Raw genomic sequence first — 18398 nt, 5'->3', positions numbered from 1 at the left:
GTGCCGCTTTGTGATTTCGTCCTTGGTTGTTATTTTACTCTTTGTGCATAAAATCCACATGTGTGACTGCGCGAAAGACGCATGCGCAAAAGAGCAGAGATGCCACGTTGCGATGTCTGTAGTTTTGCGTGAAACCTAGGCGGGCTGCTGCGCATGAACTGAAGTTGATATGACAAAGTATAGGGCTTGTGTTGTATCCATTTGCCTGTCGAGCCCCGTCTTAACGCTGTTTCATATAAATGAGCAGAAGGCCAGGTAGCCCAACTTACATATGGCTGTGAACGTGATAAACGTTTGGAAAACTGGAGCGGCGTGACAGGTGCGATTAACGTGAAAGCAAGAGTTTTCCTTATTCCCCGATCTCGTAAGCACACAGTGCTCAAAAGAGTAGAGCTAAGCTTAAGAAAAAAAACAACAACAAAAGCATCCGTTTGGGAAAGGGCGAGAGAAAGAGTTACAAAAATAAAACGGAAGAGAAAGGAAACTTTTTTTCACACCTTGCCTGGGCAAACAAGAAATTCTGTTAGGTGCACCCCCCCCCCCCCCCCGCACCCCCCCCCCCCCCCCCCCTTTCTTCACCCTTTCGCCCCGTCAATGCACAGGCTCTCAGTCAGATACCAGGCACCTTGTTCGGGTGACGGCATTGCTAAGGGGGTCGAGTAATCTCCCCGTGTGGATGGAGAACATTCAAGTTGGTTGCGAAGGCATCGCAACCGAATGCGAACGCAAAAGAGAGCGAGCCTATGGCCACATTCTTCTGCCTGTGCCTCCTACGACGGTGCTGCTCTCGAAAATCCGACGTTACATTTGTTTGACAAGCGTGTGTACGCGGGTGATTAGAGTTGCGCCACATTGGGGCGCCACATAAGGAGGAGAAAGTTTGAAGTATAGCTGTCTGTGTAGTATCTCCTCACAGCGGTATAGCTTGCAACCCGCGAGAGCTGCCGCCCGTAGCTGTCAATTACAGCCGCAAAACATCCCCACCTCTTCGCTCTCGCTCGCTCAATCTCTCAGCGCGAAACGAGCGTGCACAGTGACGACAACAGCAATCGGAATACATAAACAAGAGGGGGAGGAGGTAGCCAGCACCGCTACAACGGGCCGCTTGCTGTGCCACTGCCGCGGAGGCTGCGAGGGAGACACGCGGCGAGGAGGTCGAGAGAAGTGGCAAGAGAAAGGAGCGGCGGGGGGGGGGGGGAGGGGTGGATAGGGCGAGGAGGTAGCCGTACTTAAGCCATCTTGAGCGGAAGCCACGCGCGTTGTTTGACATATCAGCCGCAGTCGTAGCGTGCGCGGGCCAGTCTCCGCAAGGCAGGTGAGGGAACGCCGTGACAGACCGCGGCAGTCGACGCACCCGACCGGCACCTGCAGCCACCGCCGCGTGGACGGTTGTGCTTCTTCTTCCTCGAGGAGGACCGCGCGGAAGTTGACGGCGCGCGTAGAGCTTCCCCGTCTGGGCCCGGACCGAGGCACGGCCGAGTGTTGCAAAGCGTGGGCCACGTGTTCGGTGTGTGTGCGGAAGAGGCGATCAGTGAGACTGTTGGGCCCAAACAGCCGGTGCGTCCCCGTTTAGTGCGTATTTTGTTCCCTGGTTGCCAGTCATGCCGTCGACCAAGAGCAAGGTCTGCCTGGCCACCTTCACGGCCATCTGCGGTGTCATCCTCCTGGTCGGGGTGCTGGGTCACATCTACTTCCCGACTATCATGCGAGGAAAGATCGCTGAGGTGAGTCTCCACGTGTCGTCTCGGAGTGCTCCCGTAAGCGCGGATGACGTGACGGCTATGAACAGTCACGCTATTTCTGCGCTAGACGGGCCGGAGGTTAATTGCTGATAGCTCAGTGCTGTGAACAGCTACATCAAAGTGCATTCGGTCGCGTTTCTTTTGCCTCGAACATTTTAATAACCACCGCTGTTTCCAGGGGTAATTTAGATCCTTTTTCGTGACGCTTGTAAACTTTACTTTTATAGCAGATTATCTATCAGCTTGCAGCGCTGCCAGGGAGACATTTCCAACGCCATCTTTTTCGTAATACAGGTGAATCGTCGGATAAGTGAGATCTTGTACCTTTGGATCTCCTCCTACATTTCCATTTTGTTCACTATTATTCCACAAAATAGCGACCAAAAAGTATTTGTACACACAGCTCACACTGCGTTACGCCGAGTTAGTCGCTGCGGTTCCTCGCATTATTAACCAGCTCTCGCTTATTTCGCATTGCAAAAGCATTAATCTAGTTCCTGTTAACCCACTTATTTATGAGGACTCCAAAAATTGTTAACCACTTCGCTGCTTGTTTTCACGCGACCAAAACTTTAATTGGTTCCTGTCACTAATTTGCCATTGTTAGTTTGTCATAGCCCTTCAGCGGCCGACGGGTGTCAAGAACGCTAATAAGTCGCCGTACTTGACCTACCGCTTCCAGCGGCAGCTAGTTCGCAAACCCGTTAGCTTGTGGTAGTGCTGTCATAAGTTTTATCTGCGATGCCACGTTGCGACCACTAAGAATACGCTGCACTATGGTGACGTCATAGAGACGAGTTATGGAATCACTAGCTCATCTAGATTTTTTTTTTCCATACACGCAAACCCAGTATGTTCCACCGGAAGTACTGCACCTGTTTCTATCGAAATGCTGCCCTTGCTTACTGATTTGAAATTTTCGACCCGTAGATAGAAACCAGGCTGCCACTGTTCAGAAAGCGGGTAGGTTGGCTAGGTTAATCTGCATGAATTTTTTTTTCAGCGATGAATTACTTGTTTTGCACCCGACATATCCAACTCTCTCTATTGCTAAGACTTCACATAAGCAAAACATTAGCACATAAAACGGTACTGAAGGAATGTGCATGGACGATGCGACCTCTTCCTTAGTACCCCTTCCCTGAGTAGCTTGCTTGCGCTGACATTCTACGTGGCGCAAACCAACTTTATGCTTTGTTGCTTATTTCACTTTTTTTATATATACACCTCGGTGCGTACACGTTTCACCAATTAAATTTAAAAAATATATACAAAGCATTCCGACGCTAGCTAAAACATGCGGCGTCGCGAACCTGCCGCTCTCCAGCCTGTTTTTGCAAAACGCCACGGCTTTCCACGCCACGTGTAGAAGCAAAATCAGCAACGAACCCCCGGCTGCGTTGCCCTTTAGCCGAGCATTCTGTGCATAGTGCGCACCTAACGCTCCATCTATCACTTACCGTTGGAAAAAAAAGAAAGAAAAAGAAACACAATCATCGAGTCGTGAGGCAAACAAAGAGAAAGCAAAGAAACCAGAAAGGAATCAAATGAATTTTTCTTTCTTTCTCGAAGCTCTTTACTCGTCTATACACCCATCCTCGACAGCGCTTTTTATAAACCGAGCAGGCGCGGCTCCTAAATGTCGCGAACGGTCTCGAGCCATACGGACGCTTCGGCGTTACAGCTTCATTTGCTCCACGAGCCTTTGTGACCAGCCCGTCAAGGTTCCCCCTCGTTTTTATTCCTTAATGGAGTGGAATCACCTTGTTCTCTTCCTGTGACTTCCTGCCGTGGTTGCGATGATTGCGTCCAATTGAGCGTTCCGTCCACGATTAAATCTTCCGAAGGACTGTTTGAACAGCGATTTAGATTGAGTCTGCTTCGTCGGCGAGAGTAGACCTTCATTCGAACACCGTGCCTGGCGCCCAGAAAAGATGAGGTTACCACACCCGTCGTGCTTCGATGTACAGTGCGGCAAAATCAACGGAAGTTGGCGAGCTTCATGCAGCAGCATATTCCAGTGCGTTTTTCAGCGAGCGGCGAAGTTCTATGAAATAAGACCTCGGAGCTAAGCAGTTTAACGGAAGCTTTATAACGCTGGTTAGCTTTTCCGCAATGTTAACCGAGTATTGGCCAAAAGAAGGGTGCGCGGACAATGCTCCCAAAATCGAGACTTACCCCTGTTTTGTGCATAGTTAATATTGCCGTCCTTCCCCTATCATTTCTTATTATCGCTCCCCTCTTTCATTACCTCTCCCTGGCCTTTTATTCCCGCCAGCCGCAGCTCAGGTGCTTCAGGTTTCGATGGCAGGTGCCGCGGCTAGCGACATCTTTTCTTTCCAATGTTCTTCTACTAATAAATAGCCACTAACAAAAACTTCTGGATTGTACTTCCCGCTTGTTTTGGTTACCACATAACTAGGGTTCTTTTTGCCAGCGAGCGCGCTTACTGCTTGCTATGTCAGGAGGAACTAACGAAAGTCGCTGTAATTACTATTTCTTGCAATATTATGCTGCAAGCGAGGCCATTTGGCGGAGAGCATAGTTTACTTTCGTGGATTCTGAAAACGAATGCGTTCATTTCGCGGTATTCCTGATATCGTTGCGCAAGTCATTTCCCAAATACCAACAAGCGATACCACTTGGTTTATAATAAGGAAATTAGGAGGTTGCGCTGACGCTTTCACCTTGACCAGATTCAAGTGCTCATGCTAAAAAAAACCGCTGACTGTAGTCCTGCAGCACATACATATCAGTTTGAAAATTAGGGGCAGCAGCCACGAATGACATGTCCGGCATTCTTGGAAAAAATTTTTGAATATTGGAATAATGTGAGGTACTGGTATGGAAATATTGAAGGTAATGGCCCGTTCTTCCGAAGCATAGCAAAATCTTAGTTTTAAAGTTTTTCCATCGCTGAGATCGAGTAGTTAAGACTGCCATAGAAAACCAATGGGGAACGTTTCTGACGAAACGAGAAACGTTATTGGCAAAAAAATCCAAGCCTGCCGACGGGAGATATCCGGATATATTGATTGTTTAGTGAAATCTTACAATATATGAAAAGAAAAACAAATGCGTTCATAAACTCGTTAGTTTAAAAGAACTTCGATTTGGGCTAGATGGTTCATTTCGATCCAGAAAGGAAAGCAGTAGCGCCGAAAAAACACACAGACACAGTAGAAGAACAACGTAGGACGAGCGCTAATCTCATTTGCCAACCTGTTCAACTCCAAGTCCCTGCACATCACGGCCGCCTTGCCTTTCACTCTCGTCTCACTGGCCTTTATAATGTTAAAGTTCTTGGAAATCGCATCACCTGCTCTTCTTCTGAACTCCCCCTCCGGTGGAACCACAAAGCCGCCCTCCTTGTCAACTTGTAGAAGTCGGAGACTGTTCTGTCTGAAATAAGACGCGACTTTTGCCATGGGATCCTTGCCAGGCTTGGTGACGGTGTTACTGGTCGTCCTCATCAGCGCATCCACCCCGTCGGGTAGGCATCTTTCCTTGTTCTCTTCTGAAGCCTTCCCTGCGATGCACCTATTCAGAGCCAGGAACTCATGGGCTTCGACCTTTGGCTCAAGACTAAACTTAGGGCCTTTGTTCAAGACTTGACTTGTCTCTTCGGGAAGCTCAGCTTCACCGACAACCGTAAGCCCCCGACCCGGGTGGCTTCCTGTTCCTCTTCAACTGAGCAGACGGCAGCACATGGTTTGGTGTATGGGCGCACCAAAACTCGGTCATCCTTCCTGTAAGACGACGAATCGCACGGTGCTTAATCTCTGCCAGCTATCCGGGATCCATGTTGTAACAGAGAGCACGCACATGGTCTTCATATCTTCTTGTTTGTTACCACAGCGACAAACAAGAAGATATGAAGATATAGCGCTCTACCTACGTCGTTCTTCTACTGTGTCTGTGTGTTTTTTCGGCGCTACTGGTTTCCTTTCTGGATCAAACTCGTTACAGCTGAGAAATGTTTTTGTGCACATTTACTGGGTATGTTCGCACGAAAGATGTTTTGCGATTTGGCACAGATGCCCACAAAAGTTTTCGGAACGCCGATATCCCGAAAATCCCGAATTCTCTCGCTGCCCGCAGCCAGACTGAGGAGCTACATTGTACGAGCAGAAAAATTCAAACCACACCCTTCAGTTCACGGCTGCATACTTAGGCTGCCTAGCAATTATGCCTTCTTGCAATTTTCGTGTTCCAAAAACTTTTGTGGGCACCTGCTAATTAGCGTGCGTTTTCTCCGACACAATTCCCATACTCAAAATAACAGGGCTCTTTTGATAACACGTGTTCTCCTTTTACGTTTTTCTGTGCAGTGAAACATTAATTTTTGCCTCATCTTTTTTCCTCTTCTCGTTTCTTTATATTTTACTCGACCAATTCTGTCAAAACCCTAATGGTAAGACCACAACTACAAAAATGTCACGTGCCACAAGTACCAGCCAACAGGTTGTAAACGACAGCCGCTCCCTCCATGTGCCGGCAAAAGCAGGCAATCCGGAACGCAGCAGAACGTGAAAACACGCTCGCGCTGTACAAAGGAGCTCTATTAACCACCGGCCGACGCGAACTAAAAGAGCTGCGCTGTTTGCGCTACGTTCGGGAGCACGCGCTGGGACGGCACGCCAGCCGCCGATTGGGAACGGTAGCAGCGTGATTTCAAACCCGAGGACGACGCACCCAGCGTCCGTCCACAATGCGCCGGCTACGGCGCCTCGATGCGCGCGCCGAGGCGCTCTAGCCGCCTGCTACAACAGCGCCGCGGGGTGGGACGCGGACAGAAGGGGGAGAGCGCGGCTTTTCTTCGCCGCAGCGACAGACGCCCTTGACACTGCTGCACCCGAATGCAAAATGCGGACGCGCGTGCTGCCGGTTGAGCGGGCATGCGCGCGGCACATTAGAGTCAAGGGAGCAACAGTCGCGGGCGGTGACCACACAGCTGCTGCTCGATGGGCGTTACGACATTTCGCCTCTCGAAAACTACGGCCGGTGACCTCTGCTACTCCGCGCGCGGGGAGGAGCCGTGGGAGAGAAGAATGAGCGCGGAGAACCACCGACCGCATTCGCGTGCGCTGTAGCTCCTTCCGAAAGGCAAGCCTTGTATACGAGTGATGTTGGCACGAGCAGGAGCAGGTGTCGCAAGAACGCTGTATGCAAAACGACTCGGGAGAAAATTTTTTTTTTTTCCCACCCGCAGGGGGTCACACAGGCAGGTTGGGCGCAGCTAGGAAAAACGACTCGGTGTTTCGAATACAAACTTCTCATAGCTGAATAACCGGGGTCAGATTCATGCATGTAACGTAACCTCGCATGTAAGAACGCTCCGCGTTCGGGAAGTGCACGATCATCGGCTTGTCTTGACTCGTAAACATTGAGCCGGAGAGACGATGGCCTGTCAACAGCCGAACCTGACCTAAGAGCATCGCGCCTGAGTTTTCTTCGTGTTTGAGCTGTGTGCAGATGTAAGCTTGACTTTTCATCGACGAAATTAGTACTTTGTAATTATTCAATTATTTTAATTATTTATAACAATGATTACAAAGTACTAATTTCGTAATATACCCAAGCGCAGCCATACGGCTACAAATGGGTGGATGCAAATGAACAATCACTTCATTATTACAGGTCCTCTCCAATTTGGGGGAGTACCCTAAATTTGTGCTTTACATGTCAATGGTTTCCTTCCAACTTACGTCACTGCCTGTCATTTACTCCGCTATGCCTCAAGAGAGGAAGCTTTGATGTCTGCAATGATGCACGTGTCGTGTTCTATACTATTTCAAATGTGCATTTGCAGATTTTGCTAAATCAATTCCTTCTGCCATAAAAGGCTGCCGTCGTGTTTTTTTCTTTTCAAAATTGTTCTGAAAGTCTGTGTTTTGTGAGCATGCTCACAACACTACCGGAGCTTGTGGCGAGGATATTCGTACAGCAACAGACAGGAACATGAGGACGATCAGTGCGGTGAAGCACACAGAAAAATGCTTCAATATTCCTGTAGTATCTGCTGCCAAGTGCCTTTTTTCTCTTTGCGAGTCTTAATATACGCGAGGCGATTCACTGCAGGCCCACAATGTGATGGGCAACCTTTTATGATCAGAGGCGAGGACAAAGGCTTCCACAGCTGCCTCTTAACTTAATGGTGCTAATGAGACACGTAACAGATGGTAAAGATCTATATGAACCGCATAGAATAACGGTAAAGATTGGAAAATAAAAATGCCCCCATAAAGGTATTTACGGCCATTAAGCATGCTACTTGGAAGATGACACAAGTGTGGTTATTTTGCAATGACTCTGGAAAGAAGAGGGTAGGGGCAGACAGGGGACGAGCTGCGGCACCCCCCTTCATTGCCCCCCCCCCCCCCTGATTTTTTTCTTTGAGGGGGAGGGGATTCTGCAGACAACCGCTGAAGTTTTGCAGCGGAACTCCAGACATCTCATGCTCAGTTCTGTTTAGTTTTACTTCCGACTACTGGGCACGCTGTACTTACTACTGCGATACCTGTACAGACTACTTCCCCTGGTTTTAACAGAGTGACCGTTGTAGTAAGTCGCAGCCTAAATCTCCTGCCTTCACCTGCTAGCCAAGGCCGACGATGTTATCCGCTTGGTTTGTTCTGGATGTGGCCTTTCCATTCAATGTGCGGCGTCTCAGGTGATGCAGAGAAGGCCTCGCCCATGTGAAACTTAGTTTGGGCGCTCTCATCACATTATATATATATATATATATATATATATATATATATATATATATATAAGGGAATGGATGCCGCAAGGCTGTCACTGTCGTTATTTAGCCCCAAGCGAGTGTGAAAAGTAATTTAGCTTTTTTATATATTTGCGACTTCCCAAAAAGAGAAAATGTTTTCATCGATTGAACTCACGTGAAGCATGATCGGTGAGTGGTATGGCCTTGCCTGGCCGAAAAAGGGAAACAAAAGAAGGCAAAAATGTCCGGGTTGTTGCGGCGATTTCATTTTGTCCTCCTATTAGACCCGGATATCTGCGCCTGAAAAAACGACAGCGTTGGTTGTCGTGCATGTTCAGCTGATTCGTGGAAACCTCTCCAGCCTAAACAGGGCTTGTGGTCGATCTGATGCCGGATCCTTTTCTGGTCGCTTCATTGCTTGCATATTTTCCTCCGGAAACACTGACAATGTTAATTTAAAAAGAAATCTTTGCGCATTAATGAGCCAGAAAAATTGAGGCGCTTGCCAAGAGGAATTTCGACAACCCCACGATGAGGCCAGGGGCATAGATAACAATTCGCTTAACACTCGGCCTTCTGCTTTTTTTTTTCCACATTGCTCAGAACCACCTTTCAGCACCACAGATAGAGGTAGACGTTGCTGGCTGTCTCTAAGCCATGATGTCATCGGCGGAAGTCATAAATGGCAAAGCGATGAATCGGGAAACGAGTCGTTGCAAACGACGGCACGATAAGTTCATTTTTACAGTGAGCTACACGATATAATTAAAAATGTAAAATAGTGCTTGGTTGTTAGTGATTTGTTCATTATTTTTGTGTTTTTTAAAGAGCCTTTCCTAGGACCAAAGGGTCCGCAGTATGCAATAAATAAATATGTCAGGGTCAGGTAAGTGGGGAAAAAAGGCTGGAGTGAGGGCCCTGCGTGCTATTTGCAAGGCTGATGATAATACGCAAAAAAGCTACAAAAATATTTTACAGCCGTGAAGTTCCAAAACTACGCTCACATTCTCTGTCGGTGGCTGCCTTGTTTTCTGAAGCAGCATGATTTTGGTTTCCCGTCCTAATTAATGGTTGACATGTTCCGTGCAGTCCTGGACGCCGGAGATCGTGCACTTAAAATTGCTCGGATTCGCGCATTAGGCTATGAAATAATTTTTTAATACTAACAAAAAAAAACAGCTGGTACCAATTAACATTTTCTAGTTTTTAATACACTGGCTGCAGCATTTTGTCAAAGGACAGATACTAGCATAGTAGCCAACACCCATCCCATTCCCCACCCGTCTGTAACTCCTTTATAGATCAAAGGACATTAATTATCTGCTTTTTATTCCCGTGTTTCGAGCCATGGATTATGTTTTCAGTTCTTCGCTAGCGGTTGCGTCAGCGTCACGGCATTATAGTTATTGCAGTATGCGAATATACTAACTGCTTCTATTATTTTCGCTTCTTCCACCATAGCACTTACAACCGGCTTTACGTTTTAATTGCCGTTTCCGAGGCGTCCGTGAGTAATGAACAGGATGACCGTAAACTTGCCTCAGCACTTAAGGCCTGCAGTGTTTACTCTGAGTGAGGAACTCTTTAGTGTCACGGTTAAGCGAGCCGAAAAACAAAGCTTTAACAGCAGTGAGGTCAGCTTATTTGACAACAAGGCAATTGGAGCGAAAGGTCATCATCCCCGAAGAGCTCGCATGACAGAGACACGACCGCTCGACAAGCGGCAAGGGCCAAACACGCTATATCACCGAGGCTTGGTGCGAGGCTTACAATTCAGCTCTTGGGGGTCTCATTGTTTTACGCGCACCCCTAAAACGCGATAAGCCCCTTTGCTGTTGCACGCAGTAAAAGACCTCAAAGGGTAAATCAGCCGATTACAGGCTATTCATTCGTCTCCTGCCTACACTTTGTCTTGGAGCTCTTCCATTGCCAGTCCGTAGACAGGTATTTTCGGGGGCTGTTTTGCACTTTCCTGGTGCGGATAAGAAAAATGAACCTATTCTGAGGAACTGAATAACTGCGATGACAGGACAAGCGAACTCAGCCCGGAGGCTGTCCAAGTTTGTGTAATAGGGTTCGACCGAAATAAACAAGGTGAGATGCATTAGAATTCCCAAGGGTCTTTGAGCCTTCAATCATGCACCCCTTCTCATCCTCTCTTCTGGAGGGCAGCTGGCTTTCCCACTGCGTCTTGAATTCGATTTTTCCCGTCACTTTTTCGTTGCGACGCTGCATGGCCTTCTATATTCGGATACAACTCAAGAAATAATGGACGGGGATAGACCCCTCCTTCCCTTGCTGCGCCGCTCCCTGCATTGTCACGCTAGCAAGGTCATGAGAATCGGCCGACGCCATCGGCTGGAAGGGGGTCGTTTGAAAGGAAAAAGCCACTTCGTTCTTGAGTTTTATCCGACTATTGTTACGGGTGGTACGATGGGGAAGTGGCTGATGGGTGTTGCTTCTGGAGGGTGGAGACTTTACTATCCGAGTCTACAAACAGACGCGCCGGCATTTTGCACTGTGACATGCTTTGGCAACAAAAGCACAGATCTCTCTTCATCTGATTGTTTTCAGTTTCAAGACCCTGCATACCGCAGGCTTTATTTAAACGATGCGGGGAAATTCTAATGCCTTTACGTAGAGAAAATACCTTTTTAAATCGGGGACATTGGGATTGTGCATGAAGACACGGCGAACTCCAACAGTGCATGCCATCAGCGAAGGAGCGAAAAGAAGCGATGTGCACATTTGATTTAAATCCTGCAAATGGACACCATTCGCCAGCAGGTCAGTCGTTCTTCGCTTTGCCGTACCTATCACTGGAAGCAGCATCAGATGGTAAAGGTGCAAGTCATGTTGGCAACCAGCAGACTGCCTACTAAACGTCTAATCACCTTTATGCAAAAAACACTAAATAGCGCGATCACGCAACCCAACGAGCGGCTGTTCCTGCGCACGAGGCCTCGCAAGCGCACCGAATCCTTGTTTGTACATTGCTGATTTGTATACTGTGCGCCTGATAAAAACCTATCGAAGTACGGCCATGTCGGATGACTTGATGAAAATTCTGCTCTGTTGCTTTAACACTGAGAACATCTCTTGCTTTCAGGCGCGTCGATTGTGCAATCGTTGCCTGAACGGCGCGAATTCGACTCCACACAGGAATACCATGCCAGCGAGAGTTATGCGGGATACAGGTTTCCAGTAGCCGTGAGAACTATATGAGACCATCTCTTCTGGACACAAGTACCCTTTATGCAAAAAAAAAAAACGCTAACTAGCGCGATCACGCAACACAACCAGCGTCTGCCCCATCGCCAACAAACGCAGCTGCGGCCGGCCGCGCAAGAAGCCAGCATGGCGTTCGTGGCCGGACCAGCAGATAGATGGCGCTACTTTACAATACGGCGGCGGCCATGGGAAAATGGTCTTATCACCACAGCATGAACTGTGGCAAGCGGTCTATGCTCTCTAGTTAAAATAAATGTGCTGAGGGGAAACAGAACCTCATGCAGAGCGCAATGCAGCGAAACTTAGCGGAAATTTTTACGTCATTCACGGGCCGCTTCCACGGCTTGGTGCACCGACTGCTTCACGGTCTCCTGAGCGGCGCCCGTAAGATAGAAGACAAAAGAGAGAGAGGGGCAAACAAAAACAAAGGAAACGAGCTTCTTCGAGAAGTTGCTCCCTCGCGTTTCTAGAAGGGGCAACTGAGCACTCCGTCGCCAATTGGTACGCACGTCGTCGAACGCGTCGCAGGGAAGTTGCGCGAGCGGCGCCCAACACAAGGAAAGAAGGTAGCGGGCGCTGCATGCGATACACGGCCTCCTTCGGTTCGCTTGTTTGTTTCGTTTCTTTGTTTGTGGGACGGTCCGGTAGGCGTATAAATAGTCATCCCGCTAAACGAAAGCTTTCCGTACTCAACCCCCTCCCTTCCGTATAGCGAACGGGATACTTGTTGTAAGGGAGCCATAGATGCGTACGGCCTGACCCAGAGAGCGAACGCGGCAACGTTTGGACATCGCGACTGTCATACGCGTTCGCCAGGTAAACGTTACTAAACATGTAACACTAGCGGGCAACTTTGACCAGCCATACTCTTGCACATGTATGTACTACAGTCGCACATTCCTCGCGCAATCTCTCCGCCCTGCTGTCCCCCATTCTAAAGAGAGTGAGAAAGAGAGAGAGAGAGAGAATAGAACAGAAACGAAGCCCGTGAACAGTCATTATTCAACAAATAAAGAAAGCAGTGCCACCGTTTGATGCGTCGGGATTCGAATCCGTGTCCATCTTTAGTGGACAAAAATTTCCAATATTGGAAAACTGTAAGGTATGCCGTTATGAAAATATTGAAAATAATGATCCATTCTTCAGGTGCGTAGCAAAATATTTTTTTAAAAGTTTTTACCATCAGTCGCGTCGTGCAGTTAGGACTGCCATATATATATATATATATATATATATATATATATATATATATATATATATATATATATATATATATATATATATATATATATATATATATATATATATATATATATATATATATATATATATATACATAAAACCTGCGGAAAACGCATTTGACGATAGCAAAAACTTTAATAGCAAAAAAAAATGCACGCCTGCCGACAGGAGGTCTGCGCGGATGTATTGATTGTTATAGTGGTCTTACAATATACGAAAAAAAAATTGCGTTCATAAACTCATTCCCATTCAAAAATGCTTTTGTCGAGAGTTGTTGGGTATGACCTCTTTACTCCAAGGTCACGATGCTCGGCACTCACGAATTTGGAGAAGGTATTCGATGACGTGACTACAGATAAACGGAACTCGTGTAGGACCAGTCCAGCGTGGCGGTTGCCCGTGCTAGCGGCGTGAGCGGAACACAAAAACGATAGAAAACGCGTTGGGGAGAAGGGTGAGATGCGTGGCGTTGGTTTGCCACCAGCGGCTGGCTATATGTGGGGAATTCTCGCCGCTTACAGCCGTTGTGCCGAGGAGGGATTACACCCTGATCGACTAGAAGAATGTCAGCGCTCTTGTGACGAAAGACGCTCGCTGTCGAAAGTCGCTTGAATTTGCAGCAGCTGCACAAGGCCGGCTTGTCCTTGTTGAGCTCTCGTGCGCCAGCCTGCTAGAAAAATATTTCACGTTATGGCTGCATCTTTTTTTTTGTATTTCAGTTGGTGTCTGATGTTCTTGATCTTCTCATTAGTTGCGTTTTTAAGTTGCACTGCGTTTGTTTCATTAATTTGTTGAAAATGTATTTTTTTTAACCCATAATCTTGCCGAATATCACTCCTAGAGGTCCTGTAATGTAACCGTGAACAACAAAGAAGAAAAACAAGCACACAAATACATATTTACATTTAATGTAAATATGCCAAAATAACCAGAGCTGATCGATATTTTTGAGGCTACTGTCATTTTATCGCTCGGGCGTATATCCTATAGGAGCCGTATTGTATAAGTTGTCCATTTTAGATTGTCCATTTCTCGTCCATTTGATCCTCTGTCATTTGTCACTCATATATACCCGCGCATTTCAAGCGTCTGCGGAAAGAGACCCGGCCATTGGGTGTTTGGCGATCGGACACCACCACTGGCTGCCTATCGCAGCCAATATCTGTGCATGTCGCAGCCAATATATATGAAAACCGCGGGTATACCTGGATGACCAACGACAGATGACCAAATGGACGCGAAATGGACTATCGAAAATAGACAACTTATATAGCAACTTATAGCTGGAGAGCTCGTGGGGATAAGTTGGCCGCAGCTGGCACAGGACAGGGTACAATGGAGGGATATAGAAGAGACGTTTGGCTTGCAGTAGATGCATATGCTGATGAAGAAGAAGATTACGATAATCCAGGCAATAACCGCTTTCCTCTGTAAAAGGTCGCCTGTGAGTTAAATTCACTTTCTCAGGGCGGTTTTTCGCAGGCTCTCAGGGAGGACTCGGTGCACGCGTAACACACACATGTCACGAGAGCAGCCGCACTTGTCGCGGACGCGAGGAAACGGCTCCTTTTCTCAGTGCTGCGTCTCCTTTCGGATCGTGTCTCAGGCATAAGGAAGCCTCGACACGCGGCCTAACGCGGAACTACTATGCGCTCATAGTGCCATTAAAACTATGCAGTGTTGTGGAAGCTAGAGCTTGTTTCCGCCAATCGGGGGCTGAATTTTAAAAAAGTTGTTTGCACGTAGTAATGGCTTGCCATTGGCTGGCGGCCGTAAACTGGCAAATCACGACCGATGCGAAAGCCCAGAAACTGGCCAACCAGGACCCTCTCTACACTCAGAAGTTAAGAAGAACATTGTCAAGCCATTACGGGGCTTGAGAGGATCTACTTTTGCCTAATCCACAAGCCAGTCACTGAAATCTTAAGGAATCGTTCTTGTTAACAGAAATACCGCTTCTGGATTTTTAAATTACTCTAACAACTTAAAGTATGACAAAGGCTACATTTATATCACGTGGATGCATTATCCCTTATGTTAACGTGTCAAAAAACTAATTCACTCTCGATTTTCACCTCACTGCGAAGGAACAGCTTAGATATAGTAGAGAGTTTTAGCACAGCTCTATACTTTTCCGTTAAGCGTCATCTATGCAAGCCTTCTGCGCATGCGTAGACAGCCTCAAGAGGCCAGGCGCGAGCGCACCGGCCGCTGCGTAAACGCAGCTGGGACCCTGGGAAAGCAGATCGCGGATCGCACTATGCTGAAATTCTCCAGTGATGACAAGGATAGCGGTAGACTTCGGGCTGCTCTTAACTTACAGCTGCGTTTAATGTGAAAACATCATCGCGAACTCGACCTTTGATTCGCTGGCGCGAGCTCGATCTAAAGCGTCGTCAGTGCTGCACGCTTGTAATGGCACAGACTGTACACACGCCGTATCCCGCAACGTCGGGCGGATCTTTTTACATCCGCGAAACTTCCGCAGTCCTTCCCGAGCCCGTTTCGCCGCCAGTCCCGGAAAGCGATAGCGCGCGATATATTCCGGAGAACTGGGTGGAGGTATCTTCCGGAGATCTCCTTTCGGTATACGGGAAGCTCGAACCTGCTTTTCGCGGCCTTCAGTGCACTATTTATTCGAACCACATTCTCGTAGAGAGTTTCTCGGTAGCGGAAATCAAAGTGGTCTTGTCCGTGAGGATCTGTCGAGGTGGAAACGTTCGTGTCTGAAGTCAAGGGCGCGTAGGCCGCGTTCATGCGCTCAGGCAATGAAATAAACGACGTTTTTGACGAGAGGCCGTGCTTCGCGAATTCAGAGAGTGGACCGCAGAATGTTGCCTTTGTCGTTATTGTGTAAGAGCTTGAAAAAAGAGCAGGGCTCAGGCTGGTCCTTTGTGGACTTTCTAATAAAATCGCAAAGTCTTTTCTATCAATCATTACGTCCGTCACCCCAAACCGCCCTAATAAGAACAGAGGCTGTCAACCAGGAGAAATCCAAGTTCACGACACTGATGACGAGCAGTAGATTGAAATTCAGAAGATCAATGCTGTCCGTGATTTCTCAGATAAACACGGGATATATCTTAGTGCAATGTTGGAAAGCACGTTCCAAAAATGGCACAAAGAAGGCGTGAAAAGATCAGCGGCTTGAAGATCACGCACTCATCTGGGCGCTCGAGTTACTCGCTCGGCGATTATGAGCGGAGCGCAGTGAGGCGCCATCCACGCTTCCACGGTTGCGTTGGATCTAGAATTGGACCGACAAACTATAGCGAATAGGCCTAATGCTCAAAGTGTCATCCTGCAGCTTCTTTTATGAATTTTCGCATGCGGCAGGTGCGGGGTTCTACCCCCAGTGCCGCCGGGTACCCACTGGTGATACAATGGGTACAAGCTTTCCCCTGGTCTGATGCTCGGCTTATTTAGGGTGAAATGCTTGGGAAGTGGGTCTTTGACCCCACCTTGAGCAAACGAAAATACCTTGTGCCATGGCGCTCTTTAGCCGCAGATGCCCATGCGCCATAAAAAGTCATCATCGTCATCATCATCGTCATCATATTTTATGAATCTCAGTACAGGACGGCAGAACGTCTACACGAGTGTCTACGTTGCCTCCGAGTGTGCTTCTGAAGAATGTCGCATGAGTATCAAAAGAAAAGCCACATTTAAGTGCTAGAAGAATCGAAGCGTGTGCTCATGGGCTTTGCGATTAGTCTATGAGGAAGGCGTTCTTCTTAAACTGAAGACGCCGGACAAAACCTTTGATGAGCGCAGCCACGCGTTCGTCGGCATTTTGCTGACTGCCGCATGGCATATACCTCGCACGGGATGTGTACGAATGCTGGTTCTCAAGAAGGCGAATAGAAAGAATGAAAGAAAAAAAAGGCACCATTGCGGCTGCCAGTGTTATACAACAGCCTGCTCAGTGTTTGGGCAACCGCTGGCCACACAAACTGCACGATAGCGTGATCGGCAGCCAGGTCAGGGTCCACGCGCGGTAAGTAAGGCGATAGTAATCGGCTCGCCTCGTATCGTGTTGTTTTTAATCTCGTCGCCAAGGGCGAAAACTTCTTGCGCCTTTGATCGGTAGCTTCGACCAGATGGATCTGATAAGGCGCAAACGCGGTCACAAACCGGATCGCATCGACCACGTGCGCACGCGTGTGTTTGCCATCAAGTTTTGGCCGCGTAACACCAAGGTTGAGGCGCGGTTGGCTGTCATTGAACGGCTGGTTTGCCTCGATATAGAAGCCTCGGAGATAGTGCCAAGAAGCTCGGCTCTATCCCAGCCATCATTTACAGGGCAGTATTTAGAGAACAGTTTACGAGCCTATGCGATAGGAAAGGCAGAAAAAGGAGTCGGGGCAGTTCCCGGGCTGACGTACCAGTGCCGTTTAGCTAAACGTGACTGGCCTTTATCGCCGGAAGAATGTTGCTTTCCAGTAGGCATGATCTGGTAAGTGGGAGAGAGATAATTAATAAACGTGGACGGTCCCGCATTAAAGAGGTGTACAAGGCTGATGTTAATGTGATGTTGGGATGATGTTAGTGATCCATTCCAGGCCTGGCAAAAAAAAAAAGTTTAGTCGACCGACAGAAGACAGCAAAGTTTGGTCTCGTTGATTAGTTTTGGACACAGACCTTGCAGATGGATTGTCGCTGGAGAAGTTTTAGAGCTGATCATTTTTCTTCGTACAGATCGCAGACGATCGCTTACCGGCGGCCAGTCTGCCTCGAAAGCACTTTGCAAAAACTCGCTAACTTAAACTTTGTGCATACGTGAAGCTGTAAGTACAGCACCTCTGCCAAGCTCTATGATTTCCTGTACTCATATACAACTCAAGAACGAAGCCGCAAATACCCTAAAGAAAAAGCACCCCCCCCTCTTCCCCTCGCTTCTTTCCTGTATCTCGACCAGTCACCTTGCACCTACAATGCCAATTATTTGACGAAACTACCGTATTTTCTGGAATGCAGTGCGCGCCCGGTGCATAGTCCTCAGGGCATCTTTTTTTCTGAACATTTTTTTAGAGAGGGGATTACAGAAAAAAAAAATAGGTGCTGCATTGTCTGCAGAACCCCAAAATTCTCAAACATGTGTAGCTCTAAAAATTCATACCGTAATTAACGGTACTGGCCGATATGACCAGTACCGTAACGCGATATGGCCTGACTGAGCCAGCGGCGTATTTTGTGTTGCTGCGGTAGGCTGTTTTTCTTTTTTCTTTTTTGAAAGCCGCAGTGATCTTTTTCGGAGGCCTAAACGAGACTTTCTTTCTGGCCATTAGGTGACAGGGCCGTTCTTCCCAGCCGATACGAGATGCCGGAGCACGAATTTTTCTCCTGCTTTTAATATTTTACCTACATTATAGGCTCGCACAGAGAGGAGCGAAACAGCTTCGATTAAACCTTAAACATCGGCTCGCAATTAAGCTTAACTCCCACTACGTCATAAT

At 47.8% G+C, this 18398-nt stretch overlaps 1 protein-coding gene across 2 annotated transcripts in view; it reads left to right on the top strand.

Annotated features, from left to right (window-relative positions):
• Positions 1–1076: 1076 nt before the first annotated feature.
• Positions 1077–18398, top strand: part of LOC144128838 (lysosome membrane protein 2-like) — a 74836-nt gene continuing 57514 nt past the window's right edge. For both annotated transcript variants that reach the window (XM_077662598.1, XM_077662596.1), the window contains exon 1: positions 1077–1724. In XM_077662598.1, the coding sequence (XP_077518724.1) occupies positions 1602–1724 (123 nt within the window). In that variant the 5' untranslated portion in view covers positions 1077–1601. The remainder of the gene's footprint in view (positions 1725–18398) is intronic.

Source organism: Amblyomma americanum, chromosome 4 (genome assembly GCF_052857255.1).
Source record: "Amblyomma americanum isolate KBUSLIRL-KWMA chromosome 4, ASM5285725v1, whole genome shotgun sequence".
In the NCBI taxonomy this organism is placed as follows: domain Eukaryota; kingdom Metazoa; phylum Arthropoda; class Arachnida; order Ixodida; family Ixodidae; genus Amblyomma; species Amblyomma americanum.
Note: the sequence above shows the minus strand (reverse complement) of the source record. Positions and strands in the feature narration are given on the sequence as shown.